We start from the raw sequence: 17,717 nt of genomic DNA on the forward strand, positions 1-17,717 counted from the left end.
AGACTGACGAGCATACGAAGCTGTGAGGGGAAATAAAAGGCCGCATTTGTTGCAGGTGTGAGTAACACAAGGGACTATTTCTTACTCATGAGAGGAGGAAAAATACATGCATCTGTTGTGATATCGAGCATGCGGTGTTAATCTAGTTCAAAAGCAAAGGTTTGGATGTCTAGCTTTGTGTAGCACCCACAAAAAGGGGCTGCTTCAAAAGCAGCTTCTGAAGCGTGTGGAAGCAACCTGCTGCAGTGCAATTCTCAGAGTTGTCCAACACACATTTCTGTTTCAAGCCTTTTTCCTTTATTCACATACAAGGGAGCTGATATTTGACTTTTTTTTTTTTTTTAGTCTCGGGATTTAAACTTTTCTGTTTGAGGCTACTTTTTCTTTTCCATTTCTTCTTTTATTCACATTCATTGATTTCCCAAACCAAAGTCCCAGGACAGTTCAGTGTGTGGTTGTGCAAGGGAGAGAGAGGCGTGTTCTCATTTCTTCAGCACTTGTATCGTTAAGCTGCCTTTATCAATGACCCCTCCCTCCCGCTATCTCGTTCTTACGATGTAACTGTACCTCCCCTTATTCTCCTGAGGAAAAACAAAACAAAACAAAAACAAAAATGCATCTTCTCGCCTCTGTCTCCGTTAATGATACAAGCGTTCTGACAAAAGCAGGGTTGGCTTCCACCAGACCCTTTCTCTTCACCTCTCTTTCTCCTTTCTACCTCCAGAGTATTTTTTGTTCCTCAGTTCTTTCGGTATCGATTCTTTGGCTTCTCACCACAGCCGGTAGCCTCGCAGGAGGACAGGCCAGGCTGCTTGCCAGAGTTAATGCTGCTTAGAAGGGCAGGCAACTCAGTGGTGATTGCCCTCTCAATCTTATCAGCAAACAGCCTCGATGTAGGAGCACTGGGCTGACAGGGACTTGAAGTTGGTGATAGGGTTGATGCCAAAGAAGTCACGGTAAGCACTCACGGTTGGGCAGGTCAAATTTGCTGACGTTGGTCTTGGCTAGGATGGACTTGAAAATATAGAACTTGTCTGGATCATCTACAATCTCCTGGAAGACCAACTCAGGATCACTGAAGAAGCTCATCTTCTCTTTAAAGGTCTGAACATAGCGGTCTACAGCAGGCCATGGATGCGTACACGGATACCATGCTGGCGGATATGAAGGCAATTTTGTTCTCCATGCGGTTTTCGATCACCTGGTTGAGATCTTCCAGAAGAGAGATCTCCTCTCGCTTGAAGAGGTCACGGCTGGTGTCAGGTGCATAATCGTACGGCCAGAAGGAGCTGACATAAACACGGGGAGGCTCGGTCACATTGATGAGGGGAGCTAAGCTCCAAAAGAGCGCTCCGTAAACTCTCATCAAGTCCTGGGTGGCCAGGTTGTCAGCCTTGTTTAGGATGATGCGAATCTGCGACTCGCGACCCTTTAACTGCCTGAAGAGCATCTCTAGCTCCAGACCAACATCCAGTTTGGTGGGGTCAAACACGACAAAGATCAGATCAGCACGGTCAATGAACCACTGGCAGACATCATTGAAAGGGTAGCCTAGATGAGAAAAGAAAATAAGCAACAGTTAAAAATGAATGATGAGCTGTACACAGCTGGATTGCAGCATTTGAAAGGTGAAAACTGAGGGTGAGTTTCTTTCTTTTACCTCTTTCCTGCTGCTTGCGGTTCTCAATAATTCCTGGTGTGTCTACAAACGTCACACGTTCCAGTAGCTTGTGGGGCATCTCAATACCGATCAGCTTTTCCAGAAAGTTTTGGCCAAACTTCTCCAGGGGAGAGAAGGAGCGAGAGCTGTCGGCAGCCATAACAATACCCTCAACAGAGCGGATCTTTTCCCCATGCATAATAACGGTAAATTCAGAGGTAGTAGGCTCAGCTCCTACAGAACAATATCATGGAGAAAGAGAAGAGGAGGTTAATGCTAATCTAATGTAGATTTAGCAACATTTTAAGTTTACGTCATCATCGTTGCATCTGTTTCTTACCTGTGTAGAGCTGGTAGGGGCTGTCATGCAAGCCCAGGAGGTAATTGATCATGGAGGACTTTCCTACACTCCAAGGTCCCAGGAATAGCACCATGGGCTTGGAGGTGATCTCGCCATCTGTTGTGCAAGGAGAAGCAACAGTGATCAAAGTCTCAGCAGGGTGATGGAATGGTCATCTAGCCAGTAGTTTAATCAACCATCAATCCAAAAGGTCTCTCTGGATAAATATAGATATATTTTTTGAGATGAACTAAAACTTGAGTTCGAGAGACACTGAAGAGCACATCTACTACGCCAATCCAGAGCACAGGGCATATTTTACAACACTTAAGAAGGAAAGACAAAAACATATTGTAAAGCTGTTAGGGTGTTTAATAGCATCAAGGAAATTCATTAAAATGCAGCAGCCATATCTCATGACACACGATAAAGTATTACACTCTGACAGAGAGGGAGCGCTTCTAAAGCAAGCTGTGTGTCTCATAGCTGTTGTGAGTGGACATGGTGTTTGGGTGGTAGGGTGCAATGTACTACTATGCTTCTGACTGACAGAAAGTAGCATTAAAAGGAGGGGGGGCAACATTTTTAAAAAATGCATTAAGCATTCCTCCTGATGCTGGTGGAATTTAAAAGGATTTAAAAAATAAAAATAAAATGACAAAGTAAAGCAGTTCACTCCTAGCTGAACACTGACCACCCTTTCCCACCAGTGTCCGCTCCTGAAGACTGTGCATCCTTTGTTAAACCCAAAGCTGCACATGCAACCCCTTCCATATTTTTTTACAATTTGCACCATCCAGGTTTTTAAAAAAAAAAAAAAAGATAATGTGCTGTTTAAACACTAATATGCCCAAAGTCTATTAAGGTTTTGCCACAAAGAGCATTTTTATTTCTCTTTTGATTGACACAAGGTAAAAAAAAATATGCCTGCTCTCCAGAAAATGAATTACCCATGGATCACTTTGACCACACCCCGATCTGCGATGGCATACTGAGTGTCATCCAAAGTGAAACATGCTTGAAATTTGCGACCCACAGAGAGCAAATGTATGAAGACAAATGAAAGGTGAAAGGAAAGGGCCGAGCACTGCAGGCACTGCCATGCACAGGTAAGCTCTGGCCACACCCACCTGTGGCTGAGTCCCCCAGGGTTCTTCCCGGGTAGGCTGTTAGATGAGGGGGGGAGTGGAGGGGATGGGATGAGTGGAAGACAGGAGAGGGTGGAGTATAGAGAAGTGAAGGGAACAGGAGGTGGAGGAAAGCTCAGTGAGGGAGTGATGTTTCTACAAGCAACAGGGAGGGATAAAGTAACAATGTACATAAATGGGTGGGAGATCCAGGCTGGAATCGAGTCCCATATTTGACCTGCAGAGTGTCAAACATGTCTGTCAACAGATGGAGGATGTGCCAGTGTAGTCAGGTGATAAGCTGAATTGACTCCTGTGTCTAAAGCGTACGTGTTAGTCTATCATACAAGTTTAATTTTTTTGCTATGTAAGCTAAGCCTGGAAAGCCACAAGAGGGCAAACTTTATTTCATTGTGGGGAAAGTGGGATTTTCTGGGCAGTTCAGTGTGCAGCTTGGAGTGTTAAGTCCACTGTAAAGAAACAGGGCACAGTGCAGTATGTACTGGAGAAAAAAAGACACTTTATTAACAATCAATAATAATAATAATAAATCCACTTCTTGCTCTTATGTATCAGCTGGTGGTGTGAAGATGCTGCATTTGTACAAACAAGTCAACAAATCAGTCACTAAAGCAACTCAAACAGAAAAAATCCACACAACAGAAGAAAGTGAAGCAAAGTGCAGCTGCGGCCGGCGCTTCGGTGATACCTGAGATCTCGTGCTGTCTCAGTTCGTTGTACTTGTAGGCCTGCTCCATCGGCTTGATGGACGTATGGTAGATCTTCCGCAACCTCTCCAGAGCCGCTGAAGGAAAAGGAAGACAGACAAGAAATATTCAAAAAGATGTTAGTAAGGTGGATAAGATAAGAAATGTTGCCTTGGGATCCATTGCTTTTCAAAACACCATAAGAATATATTGTTCTCTCATATTTAGTTTACTCCAGTTATGTTAAAGAGAAATCAGGAGAAAAAAAAATGAGAAAAGTAAAACAGCTAACTTGAGCTTTGACCCTCACCTGCATAGTCTCTTGCTTTTTCCTCTGTTGCAAGCCGCAGCGTCTCATCGATGTGAGATCTGTCTCTAAGGACGGAGATAACATCTTCTTCTTCTTCTGTAGAAACATCTAAAGCAACAACAATAAATTCAGCTTTTTTCAAGACCTCGGCATATGTCTTAAACGGACTCCTAAAATTTAAAGTAAATGCATGAGGTCAGACTTGTTCGAAGGCAACCCAGTGACAGTTTAACAATGAAGCCCACACTGGGTTTGTTGACAGCTGCCATGCATGTTTAATAAAGCGTCACTACTACATGATGCTATTTCTGGACAAAGACCAATAAAAACAAACACTTGATGGCAGTTTTGTACTGGAAGCAAACAAATCAAAGGTTTTAGTATGAGCATTATTATCAGCAGCACTTTGCTGTAGGACACTACAGCAAAAACCCAGAAAATAATCAATCACTTTTTGCTCTATTCTGAGAACTTAATTTCTCAGATTTACCAAGACAAATAGGGAATTACAACACCTAACCTCCTCCTGCACAATCCACCAGCTAAACATTTTGATTTGTAGTTATTAGCATCTAAAAACTTCACAAAACAGTAGCAGCCTTTTGGCTTTTTAGATTACATTTTTTGCCCCCGCTGTAGAATGAGGGCAAACATGTGACATGTGACACTTCAGCACATGAACAGCAGAAGCTCTGAACTGACCCACCATCTGCTGGATAAGTGGACTGACTAGGAGCCCATCTAAGGTGTCCCATCTTAATGCAATCAGTAATTCCTCTGCTATATCTTGACCAGCCCCTCTTTAAATGAGATATAGTTTTCAAGTTGGCGTTTACAATCAGATGTAAACCAGCACTGACACCTTTTGACTGAGCTGTGAGCTTATTTCAGGTGTATGTGTGTGAGTGTGTGTGAGACAGAGAAAGAACGCGCAAGTGAAAATATTTGCTCACCAGTCATGTCCACTTTTGAACATGTCGTATTACTTAGATCACAGCTGTTAGTACGATCAGGTCTTAATTTAGAAAGCAAATGCTGAAAATAAACAAAGACATGTGTTTGGCATCATCATGGGGTTTATAACAACAGCAAAGATAAGACAGACTGACAGTGAGAGGGACTTCCCCAGTTTCATAACACATGAGGAGGAGAACTCAAAGCCGGACTGAGTGTTCCCAACAATAATATACATGAGACAATGGTGTGCAATCCTCCTTCTTTTGTCATCTATATTTACCCACCAATCACAAACTCATCAGGCTGTGAGGCTTGTCCTTGTGTGCCCAGGCCTCAGAACAGACCCCCCATAACGCCTCCCACACACCAGCCTGCTACCAGATATATATAGCAGCAATTGGGAAGTCTTCCTGGTTCGCACTTCCATGCCCTGGGAGGTTATGGGTCTGAGCGTCCAGGCTACCAGACACTCCCTTATCAGAACTGTTAAGCAACTTTAAAGGGTATTTACAGCATGGAAGATTGATGCTGATAGAGTAGCAGCTGTTGAATTATTAACTGCAGTCATTCAGTTGTAAATAAGACTGTGGAAAGCACAGAATATTGATGTTATTCTTAAACACATTATGTGCATACCTTCTGTCAGCAGAGCCCAGTTAAATTCAGTGTACTGGTGCTGGAAAAATATTAATACAGCTCAAAATAACCTCATATAACTTTCTGCACATTACCTGACATTCCCAATAAGGATACACATTTTCATTGCAGTTCTATAACACTAACACTACCTGCATGGAGGATCAGAAAAAGCGTGAAAAGTTGGTACGGTTGCTCGCAGCACAACTCTCTGATCTCAGCATGTGTCTGTGAAGAAATAATTATGCAATGCTCATCAAAAAGTGACGGAATAGTGATTCAGGACACAGACACCCCCCCCCTGGCTCTCTTCCACAGTGTGTCTTTTGTCCCATCTACCTCCCCTCACCCCCAGCTGGTCGCTGATTTGGTGCTATATAAATAAAATTGAATTGAATTGAATTGAATTGAACAGAGCAGAGGTAACTGGATGTGAAGGTAACAGAATTTTTCCAGATTAGAACTGCAGACAAATGGACAACACTGATCAGTTTATGTCCAGGGATGAAAAATGTAAGATCGCCTCAGTCTATTACTGTCTGAAACAGGTCCAATACACTGTGAAGTAAGTTGTACTGTTTTGTTTTTTTCTCTCATAGATATTGCCATCCTCCATGAGAAAGCTGATGTCTAGATTGGCAGTAAGTTGTGGCTGGAGTAAGAAGAAACCAGAAGGTGACTTAAATATTCTTTGAAAATCTCTAGCATCACCACAGGCTACACTCATTCATTCACAAATAATATTAACAAATGCCTTCTTTTTTTTTTTATTTCAGAATTTCAAAACCGCACCAAGAAAAATGTTCATCACAACAAAGCAAAGTTACACGATGACGTTCTTTTAAACATCTAATAAACTCCACCCTCTCAAAGGGCAGCAGCATCCTGACCCATAGCCTGGAGTAACGCCACCAGCCATGAGGTGAATGACTTCTAGTGTTTCTGGCCAAGAGTCAGAATGGCACGTCGCTTTGGCCGAAACCAATGCTGCATCAAATGACAAGTCAAATCATCTGAAGGCCTGTTTGTTTACAAGCCTCGAGCAAACTTACGTTTAGATTTATGAGCCTTGAGTCTTTTAAATGGACTCGCATTCAGTAAACTGACCTGATTCTCATTCATGAAAAATGCAGCCTTCATTTTCTGATCACAAAAATCCAATTGGAGCATTTTGGTATGTGCACATACAAAAATAATGAAGGGCCCCAAAATTACACACCTCTAAGGCTTTAACACAAACCCCAAAGGTTTCTCCTTTGCTGTGCGGCGGCAGTGACACACTGCTGATTCTCACCGAGTCAACCTGCTAAAAATAAGCCTGTGTAATGTTTCTGGTGGCACGATGCAAGAGTAAGAGAAACCAAAAGGTTAGTAGCCAGAATAAAAGGAGGGTATGAGCAACGCTGAGGTCCCTGAAAGCAGCAAATTCATATACAGTGTGTGGCTACGTATTTGCAGTTTAATAATACATATAGTGCACATGTGCATTAAATACATAGAGGCTAAAGGAGCACTGTCTGATTGGTTTTGGCACTGTAGAAAAATTAAGCTTTTTGAACTGATAAAAATTTTCTTTTTTTTTTTATGTGAATTTGTGTGATTTGTCTGCTGGGATGTGGATAGCTGAGAGTGGGATTGGAAAATGAGCAGGACATGTTGGTCCTTCTGTTTTTTTGCCTTGTTGTTTGTTAGTTTATATTAAAAATGTAATCCATGTAAAAACAAACAAAAACAAAGCAGAGACACAGCACGACTTTATAATGAATCAGATTTATCTCTGACAATAACTACAGCCTGTGCAAAGCTGCTTTTGTTCATGTGACCTTTAGAAACACCACCTAAGTGATGTCATCTATTTCTGCTCCATGGCATCTTGGTTGCATTTGAAACTGAGCCACATTGCTCAAGTAATCAGAACCAGTTGCAAGTTTCGGACAGAATGTGATTATATTGCAAAATAGAGGTGACGTGCCCTCTGATGAAACCCATTAGAGGGCAAAGAGGATGATTCTACTTGAGGACTAAAGTGCTTTTCGATGACCAGATCCCATCTCTTCCACATTGCATCACGCCATCACCGCAGCACACAGGGATTACTCAAGCTTCTGTAACTTGACTCGTCATTCAGAAGAGTCATGTCTTTTAACGCTGGCTCCTTGAGTGGGCCTTAACGGCTGTGAACTTGTTAACACCTTCCAATCCAGTCGATCCCTAATTGAGGCCCCCCGACAGCGCTCCGCAAAGATCAGAGAGGTAATGTTGCCTGCGGACGGCGGGCCTTGCATCAGCGCTCAAAATGAACCCTGAAGGCGACAGGGGAGCTGAACCCTGTCCTCACTGAGCTCGTTGCCACACAACCGTGCCAGAGTTTGGAGAAACATTCTGGTGGCATCGGCACATCCTGTTGAAGATCTAAGCCTACCTCTTCGTCAGGAGTCAGTCATCCCTAAACCATACGGAGATCTCCTGTGACCTATCAGTCATTAGAAATAAGTCTGAAAATATGAAGATCCCCTCTGCCCACTTTTGACTGTTTTTTCCCTGGAATGACAGTTAAGCAAAACTTAATATAGGTACAAACCACAAACCTCAACCAGTGTAGACAAGGAAGCTGCACATTATATACTGATGCCAAAAGAAGTATTTAATTTATCCAGTGAATATTCTATTGTATATTATGTTCTCATGCACGTGTGTGCTGCTATGAATCTGTAGTTACACTGTATATAATGACCATCTGTATATGTGTGGAACCCCAGGATCATGTTCTGCTTACAGCACAGTCAAGGTAAATTGAATTAAAGTGAACATGATGAGGGTAGCAGCCCAGGAACCCCCAGATAAAGGATTTATCCTGGGAACAGGGAAGGGGATTCAAGCAACCTCATCTGAAGGCCGATGGTTCCACAGAGAAGCACATTTCCATTCAAAATTAAGAAGAATGCAACAACTTTACATGACCAGTGGTTTGTTTAATGCCTCAGTTCTCATTTAAACTTTATGAATGTACTTAAACAAAATTGTTTTCTCATTCATGCCCATCTTAAAAACACAGTAAACACACTGCTTGCACGCTACACTTAAACCAAAGCAGATGAATGTTAAAATAAACCTACTACCAGCCTATGGGAATGCCTGTTTCCTCCCCTGGTAAGGGTCAGAGGTGTGAGAGCAGAGCTGTGCAGGGTGTGGTGAGAAGATACCACAGATGGCAACAGGTGGCACTGCTTGTGCTGCTAGTACTCCCACACAGTCAAAAATAGCCCTACAATGGGTCAGAAGATGGACAGAGGAGGGGGGCAAAATGACTGCTGCCTATTTTAAGGTTTCGACTGTTAGTCAGTTCAGAGACTTTAGAGATCTCCTCATCCCAGAGAGCTGACTGTGTTGTATACAGGCTAGCCAAGTGAAAGGTAGAATGCATGTAAGTTTAAATACAGTGCAAATTATGGCTTTCCTTGTATCTAGTAATTAAATTGCTGAAAAGTATTTTGTAACAAGAAAAGGAACTCCGGTATAATTGAGTTTCGTTGCTTTTCATTTCTTTCACTTAGTTTTACTGTGTCAACTACCTTTTTCAGAGAAGTGCAAAAATGAAAAGGCAGAGAACCTTCTACTCACAACACAACACATATGAGACTCTTATTAATATGAGCCATATCCACACACTAACCGGGGTCACATCAAGTGCAGGGACAGGCTCAAGGAAAGGTGTGAGGGCAAAGGCACTTTACGCTAAAGTGTTGATCTGATGCCTCAATCCCTGCTCTCCTGTTTTAGAGCCAGCGAAGGATGTCAGGCGCCCTTGGGACTGTGGGGCTCGTCTTAAGGAAGAGTGTGTAATAAAGTCACAGAGTATGACTGGCGTGTCCCTTCCACTACGTCCAGCACAGGGATGTCCTGCGTGCCATTAGAGGGGAATCACATGGACACCGTGCTCCTTTAACTTTCAGTGTCTCCCCTCTGCAAAGTGAGGAGGCCAAAGATATTTTTACCAACTGAGGAAGGATAGTATTGCCACCAACTATAAACAGATACACACACAGCGGTGTGAAGAAATAATCTGAAGACCCAAAGAGGCGAACTGTGGTTCTTTAATGTGGGGAAGAAATATTCTACACATGGTTTTTTTTCCTGGCATTCAAGTTATGAGTGCTCCCTTTTAGGAAAGTGATCTTTCAAGTTTCAGTTCACTACAATTTTACCTACATAGCACTAATTCACAAAAATAGTCATTTTAAGGTACTTTAGATTGTGAGGTGACATTTTAAGCCCCTTCACAGTTTAACCAAATGTTTAACATTATGCGAGAAACAGTTGGAGTCCCTGCACGGTCAATCACAGCCATTCACACACAAGATTCTCTGCCAACTCTTCTCTAACTATAGCAGCTTATGTTTTTCATTGCATGCCAACACTGAGCAGTGTCACATCCACATAAAACCCTGGAACTGGGCAGCATCATCCAGCAGTTGTTAGCCTCATTTACACCACCAAAAAAAAAACCCCACATCTTGCTTTTTCATGACAAATTTTAAGCTATTTAATAAGTGCATGTTAATGTCTGTAAAGAAGCGCTATTAGTTTATCAGATGGAACAGGTCACAATATTTCTGAGTGTGTTTTCACTGCTACATGCCTAAACCCAAAAGATGACCTTCCGGTGTATTTCTCCCCAAAAAACAAGTACATAAAGTACTCTGATGGCGCTGCTTTTCGATGAATAAATCTGGATGGAGATTACACGTTCATGTCCTTTATGCAGAGCTCAGTGGAATTCCTGACAACAACTGAACCAAACACTAACACAAAATATTACACACTGAGTGACAAAGAGTTCATGTCTCAGTGTCGCCATATCCTACAGGTATTTCAACATAAACCTCTTTTTACTCTAGCAAAAATCAATACCCAGTATGCCTATGGAATTCACAGAAAGAGGCCACAATAAGACACCTGCATGAGCCTGCAAAAGGGATCTTTGAAAGCTTGAGCTGCAGCCACAGCCCGGCCCCTCCAGCCTGGAGAATGCATGTCCCTAAAAGGCCAACTGCTGGGAATAAATTGTGATTGTGACAGTGCAGCAGCTGTGCAGTGTATCTAAAGGGAAGCATGGAGCTGGGAGGGGTGACGAGTCAGGAGGGATGGGGAGGGTAGAAGGTCTAAGTGAGAAAGGGAGGGAGAAGCTGTAGTGGCGGGGAGGGCGGGGGGGGGGTTGGGGTTGGGTTTCAGGAGGCTATCCAATCTTAGACACCTGACAGCGGCTTGGAATATGGAGGCCTGGGTCCCGGCTGTGGAGCTGAACGCCACCCCAAGGACGGACAGGGGTGACAGACAAGGGTAACAATACCCGCGCCAGTCCAGCCCCAGAGACCAGCCCGCATTTTTAGAATGGGTAATTTGGGTGTAGTTATGGGTGTTCAGCTCACTATGACATCCAGCTCCATGGACGCCATCTGATATAGTTATGATCTGTGTTGATTATGATGTTAAGGATGTCATTCTTCTAACCATAGCAGGTGAAACTGAAGAATGAAGCAAACAGACCAAATTAGCGCGTGCAGAAAAAGCTCAGAGTTCATTCAAGCTCCCACGTGGCTGTTTCCCCTCTCCTTGGTTAGACTAAGACTTTCCATCAGCTGGTGCCACGCGTTAGGACAGCTGACATGCTGTCAGTCCGCAGTAGAGGCCGGACAGCTTTGAATAATCCTGAAATTCAGAAACTCACCCAAATGCGATTTGTTCATACATGAGAAGTGACAGCTGTTCCAGCGCGGCATTAAATATTTGATTTAATAATGAAGAGTATTAGAAAGAGACAGGTATAGCCACAATTCTGTAACGTGTGCCAGCTTTTTAACTATAAACTGGGACAGATTTAAATAGCTTAGCTCAGTGGCAAAGAAAGTCTGGGATAACATTTCTGTCCATCTATCCTTATCCTTGGCTGGTGGTATACTCTGTCTCTAAAAGCCAGTGCCATTTGTGGCCAAACTGACCCCACAATTGACAAAAACCTACAGGACAGCCCGCATTCGGTCATATGACAGACCATTCCTGGCCATCCTCTGAATCTTTGAGGAACCACTGCAGGGTCAAGCTGACGGAGCAGTCGATTATGGCAGAATTTATCAAGCATTCATTAAACCTGCTTCTAAACTTATGCCACATCACGGTTTCAGTCATCAGCAGCACTTGTACACAAACATTAATCATGCCCACAGTGCACCGCCTCATCTATAACAGCATGTTTTACCAAATTGTCTCTGAATCTTACCTGCTGTGGCCTGCAAAAGCAGCAGAGAGAGGAAACAGATCGAGACTGCACCCTTCATGATGGCTGCCAGGAGAACTCTGATAGTCACACAGACTATATATACCAAGGCAGGAAGGTTAAAGTGCACACAGAGAGAGAAGAGGTGGGATACAGAGATGGCCAGCTGGTGGAGGGGCTGAGATCTGTGTGTGCTCGAGGTGTTACAGGAGTCTATCATGCCACAGCGACTCTACATGTGCAAGCAGCTGACTCTATTTTTTTTTTTTTTCAGAGGCTGCAGCTCAGGCCTCGTCATCAGTGCAAGAGGTTGCTCTGTCCTCCAGAGCAAATTCACTCAACTCCTCACTGACAGTAAATCTAAAAAAATTAAATTAAAGACTGATAACGAACACTGTCTTCCTCTAAACTAATGATGAAAAACTAAAGCATTACCAAATCTAAAAGAAAATGATGGTTAAAAGACTGTAACAGATTTATTACTACATCTCCATGAAGTTGTAGTTTGCTGTAGGCTTAAAGAACTGAAGGGAACTGTCAGACTCTTATGCTGGTAAGAAAGACTTATTGGCTGCCATGCTGGTTAAAGTAATCACCACAAGGGAGTGTGAGTGTGAGCGCGAGGGGGAATGAGAGAGCTGCAGAGAGGGTGTGTCGGAAGCATAAAGACCCCTGAGTCAGCCTAGAATCCCTAACACAGCTAAAGGCTGGGCGGATTACTGCTTTATCACACTCAGGCAGATGTAGTGTGGCGAACATAATCTCACAATTCCTCAGGAATCAACATCTCCACTGTAAATTAATCCCCAAATATGGCAGGAGTTTCTTACCCAAGCATGCCCTTCCCAAATGAGTTGGGAAGCATGTCCAAACATTACAGCATGTTCATTTTAGAGCGGAAAACAGCATTAATCCTGACATGGTTCACTAGTGCTAGGGAGTGGTTGAGGGGGCGATGATTATTTTATGAACATCGTTGCTTTTGATGAGCTTTTTTCTGATTTTCAGTCAGTGTTAATTCTTTATTGATTAAAGATGGAAAACATCAGCCTCACTTGCTGCCTTGTTTTGGCAGAAAATAATCTACAGTCAGTAGTGAACACCTAAATGTGGTTTATTCAGCAGATAGACTATACATAAAAGATGAACATAGCCTCCAGATTAAACTTGTATTTTGTTAAACAGATTAAACTTGTGTTTTTTTAATCCCACAGATTCCATAATTTCCTATTTGATGAATAAGCCCATTTTAGGAATCGTCACAAAATATGAGATGTTGGGTTTTTATTTTAACAGAGTTACAGGATGGACTGATTTTTGTGTCTGCTGGCTAAACTACAGGACCTGGAGGCTGTCTTTGGGCTTTTTTGGTGACGCATAGAGGAACCCAGATGTCAGCTATCTCTCCTGAGGTTTCTGGTTGCTGCCAGCTGCTGCAGTACCCCTTCATCGTTCCCTTCAGCGGTCCCTTCAATGTTTCCATCACTAGCACATAAACCAGCTTTACCCAACTGACTGCTCAAGAGGCTGTGAGTAAAACAACTGCAGGTGCTCACTCCTATCTTGTTTCTTTTCCTGCTTTCTTTGGAAGTGAATGGGTCACAGATTTTCAGACCCCAACACACACGAACAGGCCTGCAGTGTTTTATTGTTAATTTTATATTAAAGGACTTCTTTGATTTGGGGGTTGCAGAAAAGGTGCGTGAGTATTTTGGTTCCTGAGATTTACAGATACTGTTCCCATAAGTAATTTGGATGGTTTAAAGGTGCCTTTATTTTGTTTTATCTTTAAACTTTAATTTTAAAGCGTATTTGAAAAACGAATGTCATTGTTGTGTGTGGTATTTTTTAAGGTGGTTTTCTACCTTGGAAGTCTGTAACATAAGGAGGACTTTCACTGATGCATAAAACAATATTACTTAGTAGGATTAAATGCTGAATGGTTGGGAAAAGCCTTTTAAATCCTTATTTTGAGGCAAGTCACATGTTGAGTATTCTTATCAGATTTGACTGGTGATTCTATACATGCAGATATGATGGCTACCAAAAGGGGGAAGCACACTTCTAGAAGGACTTTGCCCTTAAATAACTGGCTGGCTGTTGGACCAAAAACCAAGACCTGGAGAGCATGATTAAACAAATGCAGGAGGAGAAAAGTCAGCTGGAGGAGAAGTTTAGAGAGATGAAGGCCCAAAATAAACACGTGGGAGAAATGAATGAACTTTTGGGAGAAGAGCAGACAGGACCAACAAGTTTCAGGTATGCAATACAAGCTTGAAGACACGCAGAGCCAAAATGAAGGTTGGGAAATAATTTTTAATGAAGCGCTGCGAAGAAATACTAAAATGCTGAAAGAGAAGGAACAGGAAGAAACACAGAGACGCTTATAACAACTTGAAAGACAAAAATATTGAAAGAAGAGAAGGAACACCTGGAGAAAATATGCACAGAGATGCAATGTAGGATCTGATAGATGTTGAGCAAGAATACATATTTGCAAGCACTATGTAATGAAGTACAACACAGAAATATTGAAATGCAGGAGGAGAAGTGATGACAGGAGAAAACACATAAAGTGTACGCCTCATGAAATGCAGAGGAGAAATCAGGAATTACTCTCTGTTAAAGGACAGAAAAGGAACAAAGATGTGCACAAAGAAGAGGAAGCACAGGAAGAGAAACATAAAGAAGTGAAAGAAAACATGAAGCAGCAAAAATGAGAAGAACTGGAGAAAATGGGTGAGAAACCTGGGGAACAGAATGGATAATGAATTAGTGAGAAGCACAGAATAAAGATCTGCAGGAACTCTGCCTGAAAAAGAAGAAAAAGCCCATCAGCTTTTTCCAGAAGGACTCGGCTGCTTCTCCAGTTCAGCCTGGACAATTTTTACCTTTTTCCTCCACCTTTTTTCCATCTCCTTAATTTTCACCTCTCCCCTCGGCCTTTCTCTCCTACCTCCACTACCCCTCTTCTCTACACCTAATTTATTATCTCTCTCCCTTTCTTCTTTCTGCCCTCCCTTCTTCATCTTGTCTCCCTCCTTTTCTTTTCTTTTCCCCCTCACCCATAAATGGTCGGGGTAGATGGCTGCCCCTTCCTGAGCCTGGATCTGCTAGAGGTTTCTTCCTAAAAAAAAAGAAAAAAAAAACAAAACAAGGAAGGAAGGAAGTTTCTCCTTCCCACCGTCATCTAGTACTTGCTTGTAGGGAATTGTTGTGGATTTCCTTCCTTGATCTCTTTCCTCCTTTCAGTCCGTTTTTTATCACCCTCTTTTACCCTTCTACCTTTCCTTTACTCTGTCTTCTTATTTCTCTTCTGTCTTTATTGGCAGTCTTCAAATCAATAAACACAATCATCAATCATATGTCTACATGTGTCTGTATGTGTTGAGTTTATGAGAAAGTTCTAGTAAATAACTTATTTGATTCAGGAATCAGGAGATTATCCAGAAGACGGAACTCTTACTTTCTACAGGGAGAAAATATACAATAAATACAGTGTGCTTCATGGTCTGAATCATATTCAATGTTGTTTAGAAAACTTTACTGGTGGAAATGATCATTTAGCGGTACATAAGAAAAGCTGAATAACTTAAACTGAGCTTTATGAGTCAACAGGTTTGAGTTGGATTACAGGCACCAGTATTTATTCAAGAATAATCCACCTTAATTTGAAAATAAAACTTAATTCAAATCTCACTTTAATCAGTTTATTTTGAAATACATGTATTAGTGTTTACTTATTCTTTGCAGTGTGACAAATGGAAAGATATGCAAACAGGAAAGGGGTCAGTTAGAGTGCCGGTCTGAGTATTTCAGAAACTGCTGATCTGCTGGGATTTTCCCACACAGGTTCACAGAGAAGGGTCAACAAACTATCCAGTCAGCAGCAGTTCTCTGGTGTCACGGTTTGACAGCCAAATTGCAAGGTGGACCCAAGTGCAGAACCAACAGAGACAATACTGAGAAGAGAGTGTAACACAGAGCAGCGCAAATAGTTTATTGGCAGACTGACAAAACATTATTTAATGTATATCTTCTGTGGCAGCAGAGGGTCCAGGGAATGGCATCACTTCAAGGATGAGCGTCCACAGTTTGTGACGCACACAGCAACTGGCTCATGGTGCTGTTGATTTGAGTGAGGGGTGGAGGCCCGATGTTTGCCCGTGAACCACCTCTGCTGGCTCCTGCCTCTCTTTCTCAGCGTGCAACAGCATCCGTGTTGGAACGTTCCTCTTCCTCCTGCTCTACGTCTGGTTCGCCCGAAGTCACAGTAGCAGCAACAGCGCCAGGCAGCGACATGGCGGAGCTGTACGCGGACCCCCTCAGACGCCGGTTGGTGTCAAAGCAATCAGGGAGGATGATGATGTGATCATCAGAGGAGACTGAGGAGGTTGGGCTGCTGAACTGAGACAAGAGAGTATGAGGACATATGCAGGCTTTATTACATGAGAATTTCTACAACAACTCTCATAATGTAATTTATATCTAAACCATAAGTGAGAAAGAGTCACAACACTGTTTATAAAAATACTGGGGAGGTGTTAAAAAGAGATATTTTTGCAGCCCAAACCAGCGGTACCTCTGCAAGAACGTGCGAGGGTGTGAACAAGAGGTCTGAAATGGATCAGTGAGGGTCAGGATGACGACAAGAGATGCCGTCTACATCGCTGGTGTAAATTTTAACTGTTACAGAGAAGTGGTCAGTCTTAATTTAGCCATGAGCTGCCGAGCAGGAGAGGGAGAGAGGTGTCAAAAGCCCATCCACCAATCAGGAGCAGACACTTGTGCATCAACTCTACTGCTTGAGCAATGGCCAAACAGAACTGGAAATGAATCAAAATCAGATGGTTATGAGCTAGAATAACTGTGACTAAAGAAACAAAAAAAGACACACAGAAAGCCCGGTGTTTACAAAACAAAGTACAAACTTTATTATTCTGTCTTTACAAAGGCACAAGCCTCTTTATCCCCAAAACATTTCTCTTTAAAAAAAAAAGAAAAAAAAAATAGCTTCTTGATGACCGTATGGATTGACGGGTCTAACAAAAAAAATAAAAAAATTTTAAAAAGGAGAGGGAGGAGAACAAGCGGAAAAATGAGGAGACAGACCAGAGATAAACAGACACAGAAAGACAGCATGAAAACAGCAAAAGAGTAAAAACAATGTGACAGGACAAGACGGAGGAGGACTGGACATGGAGGGAAAGGGGGATACACAGCTGTGCGGTTTTTACTCAACCTCAAGAGCTTCAGATGAGGAGTTGCTCCTTTATATATTTAAAAAAAAAAAGAAAAAAAAGAAGAAGAAGCAAACTCCTATATAGTACAGTAAGTGCTTTGTAATCTTGACCCTATTTGGTGAACCCCAAGCCCACCCCACTTATCCAACCACCTGATATGTCAACACACGTTTCCTAACACACAAACCAGAGTGGAAAGCAAAGATGGGAACAAACCACGTCTGGGATTCAGCAAAAAGTGATTAAATGCAAACAGAGGAAAAAAAAAAAAAAAAAGGTGAGCACTCTCCAAACAAAAGAGCATACAGACCTTTTCCATATCCAGGAATCTCCTTCCTATAAAGACAGGAAGTAACTGCGAAATAATCAATTCCACTCATTTCAGTGCAGCTGACATCAATATTTTTTAAAGGGCAATTCTGTGATGCATCTGTCCAGCAGTTCAAAGAGCCATCTATGCACT

General features: G+C 42.4%; 1 protein-coding gene across 1 annotated transcript; it reads right to left on the reverse strand.

Moving 5' to 3' along the window:
- Nucleotides 1–328: 328 nt before the first annotated feature.
- srl (sarcalumenin) lies at nucleotides 329–12,127 on the reverse strand. The gene is given in 10 exon segments (XM_030736021.1): nucleotides 329–884; nucleotides 886–962; nucleotides 964–1,124; nucleotides 1,127–1,163; nucleotides 1,166–1,551; nucleotides 1,661–1,894; nucleotides 2,001–2,117; nucleotides 3,837–3,932; nucleotides 4,145–4,252; nucleotides 12,015–12,127. Coding segments are annotated over 10 exon segments (1,419 nt in total). The 5' UTR covers nucleotides 12,073–12,127; the 3' UTR covers nucleotides 329–739.
- Between the last annotated feature and the right edge of the window lie 5,590 nt (nucleotides 12,128–17,717).

This window comes from Archocentrus centrarchus, chromosome 8, assembly GCF_007364275.1.
Source record: "Archocentrus centrarchus isolate MPI-CPG fArcCen1 chromosome 8, fArcCen1, whole genome shotgun sequence".
NCBI classification, from domain to species: Eukaryota; Metazoa; Chordata; class Actinopteri; order Cichliformes; family Cichlidae; genus Archocentrus; species Archocentrus centrarchus.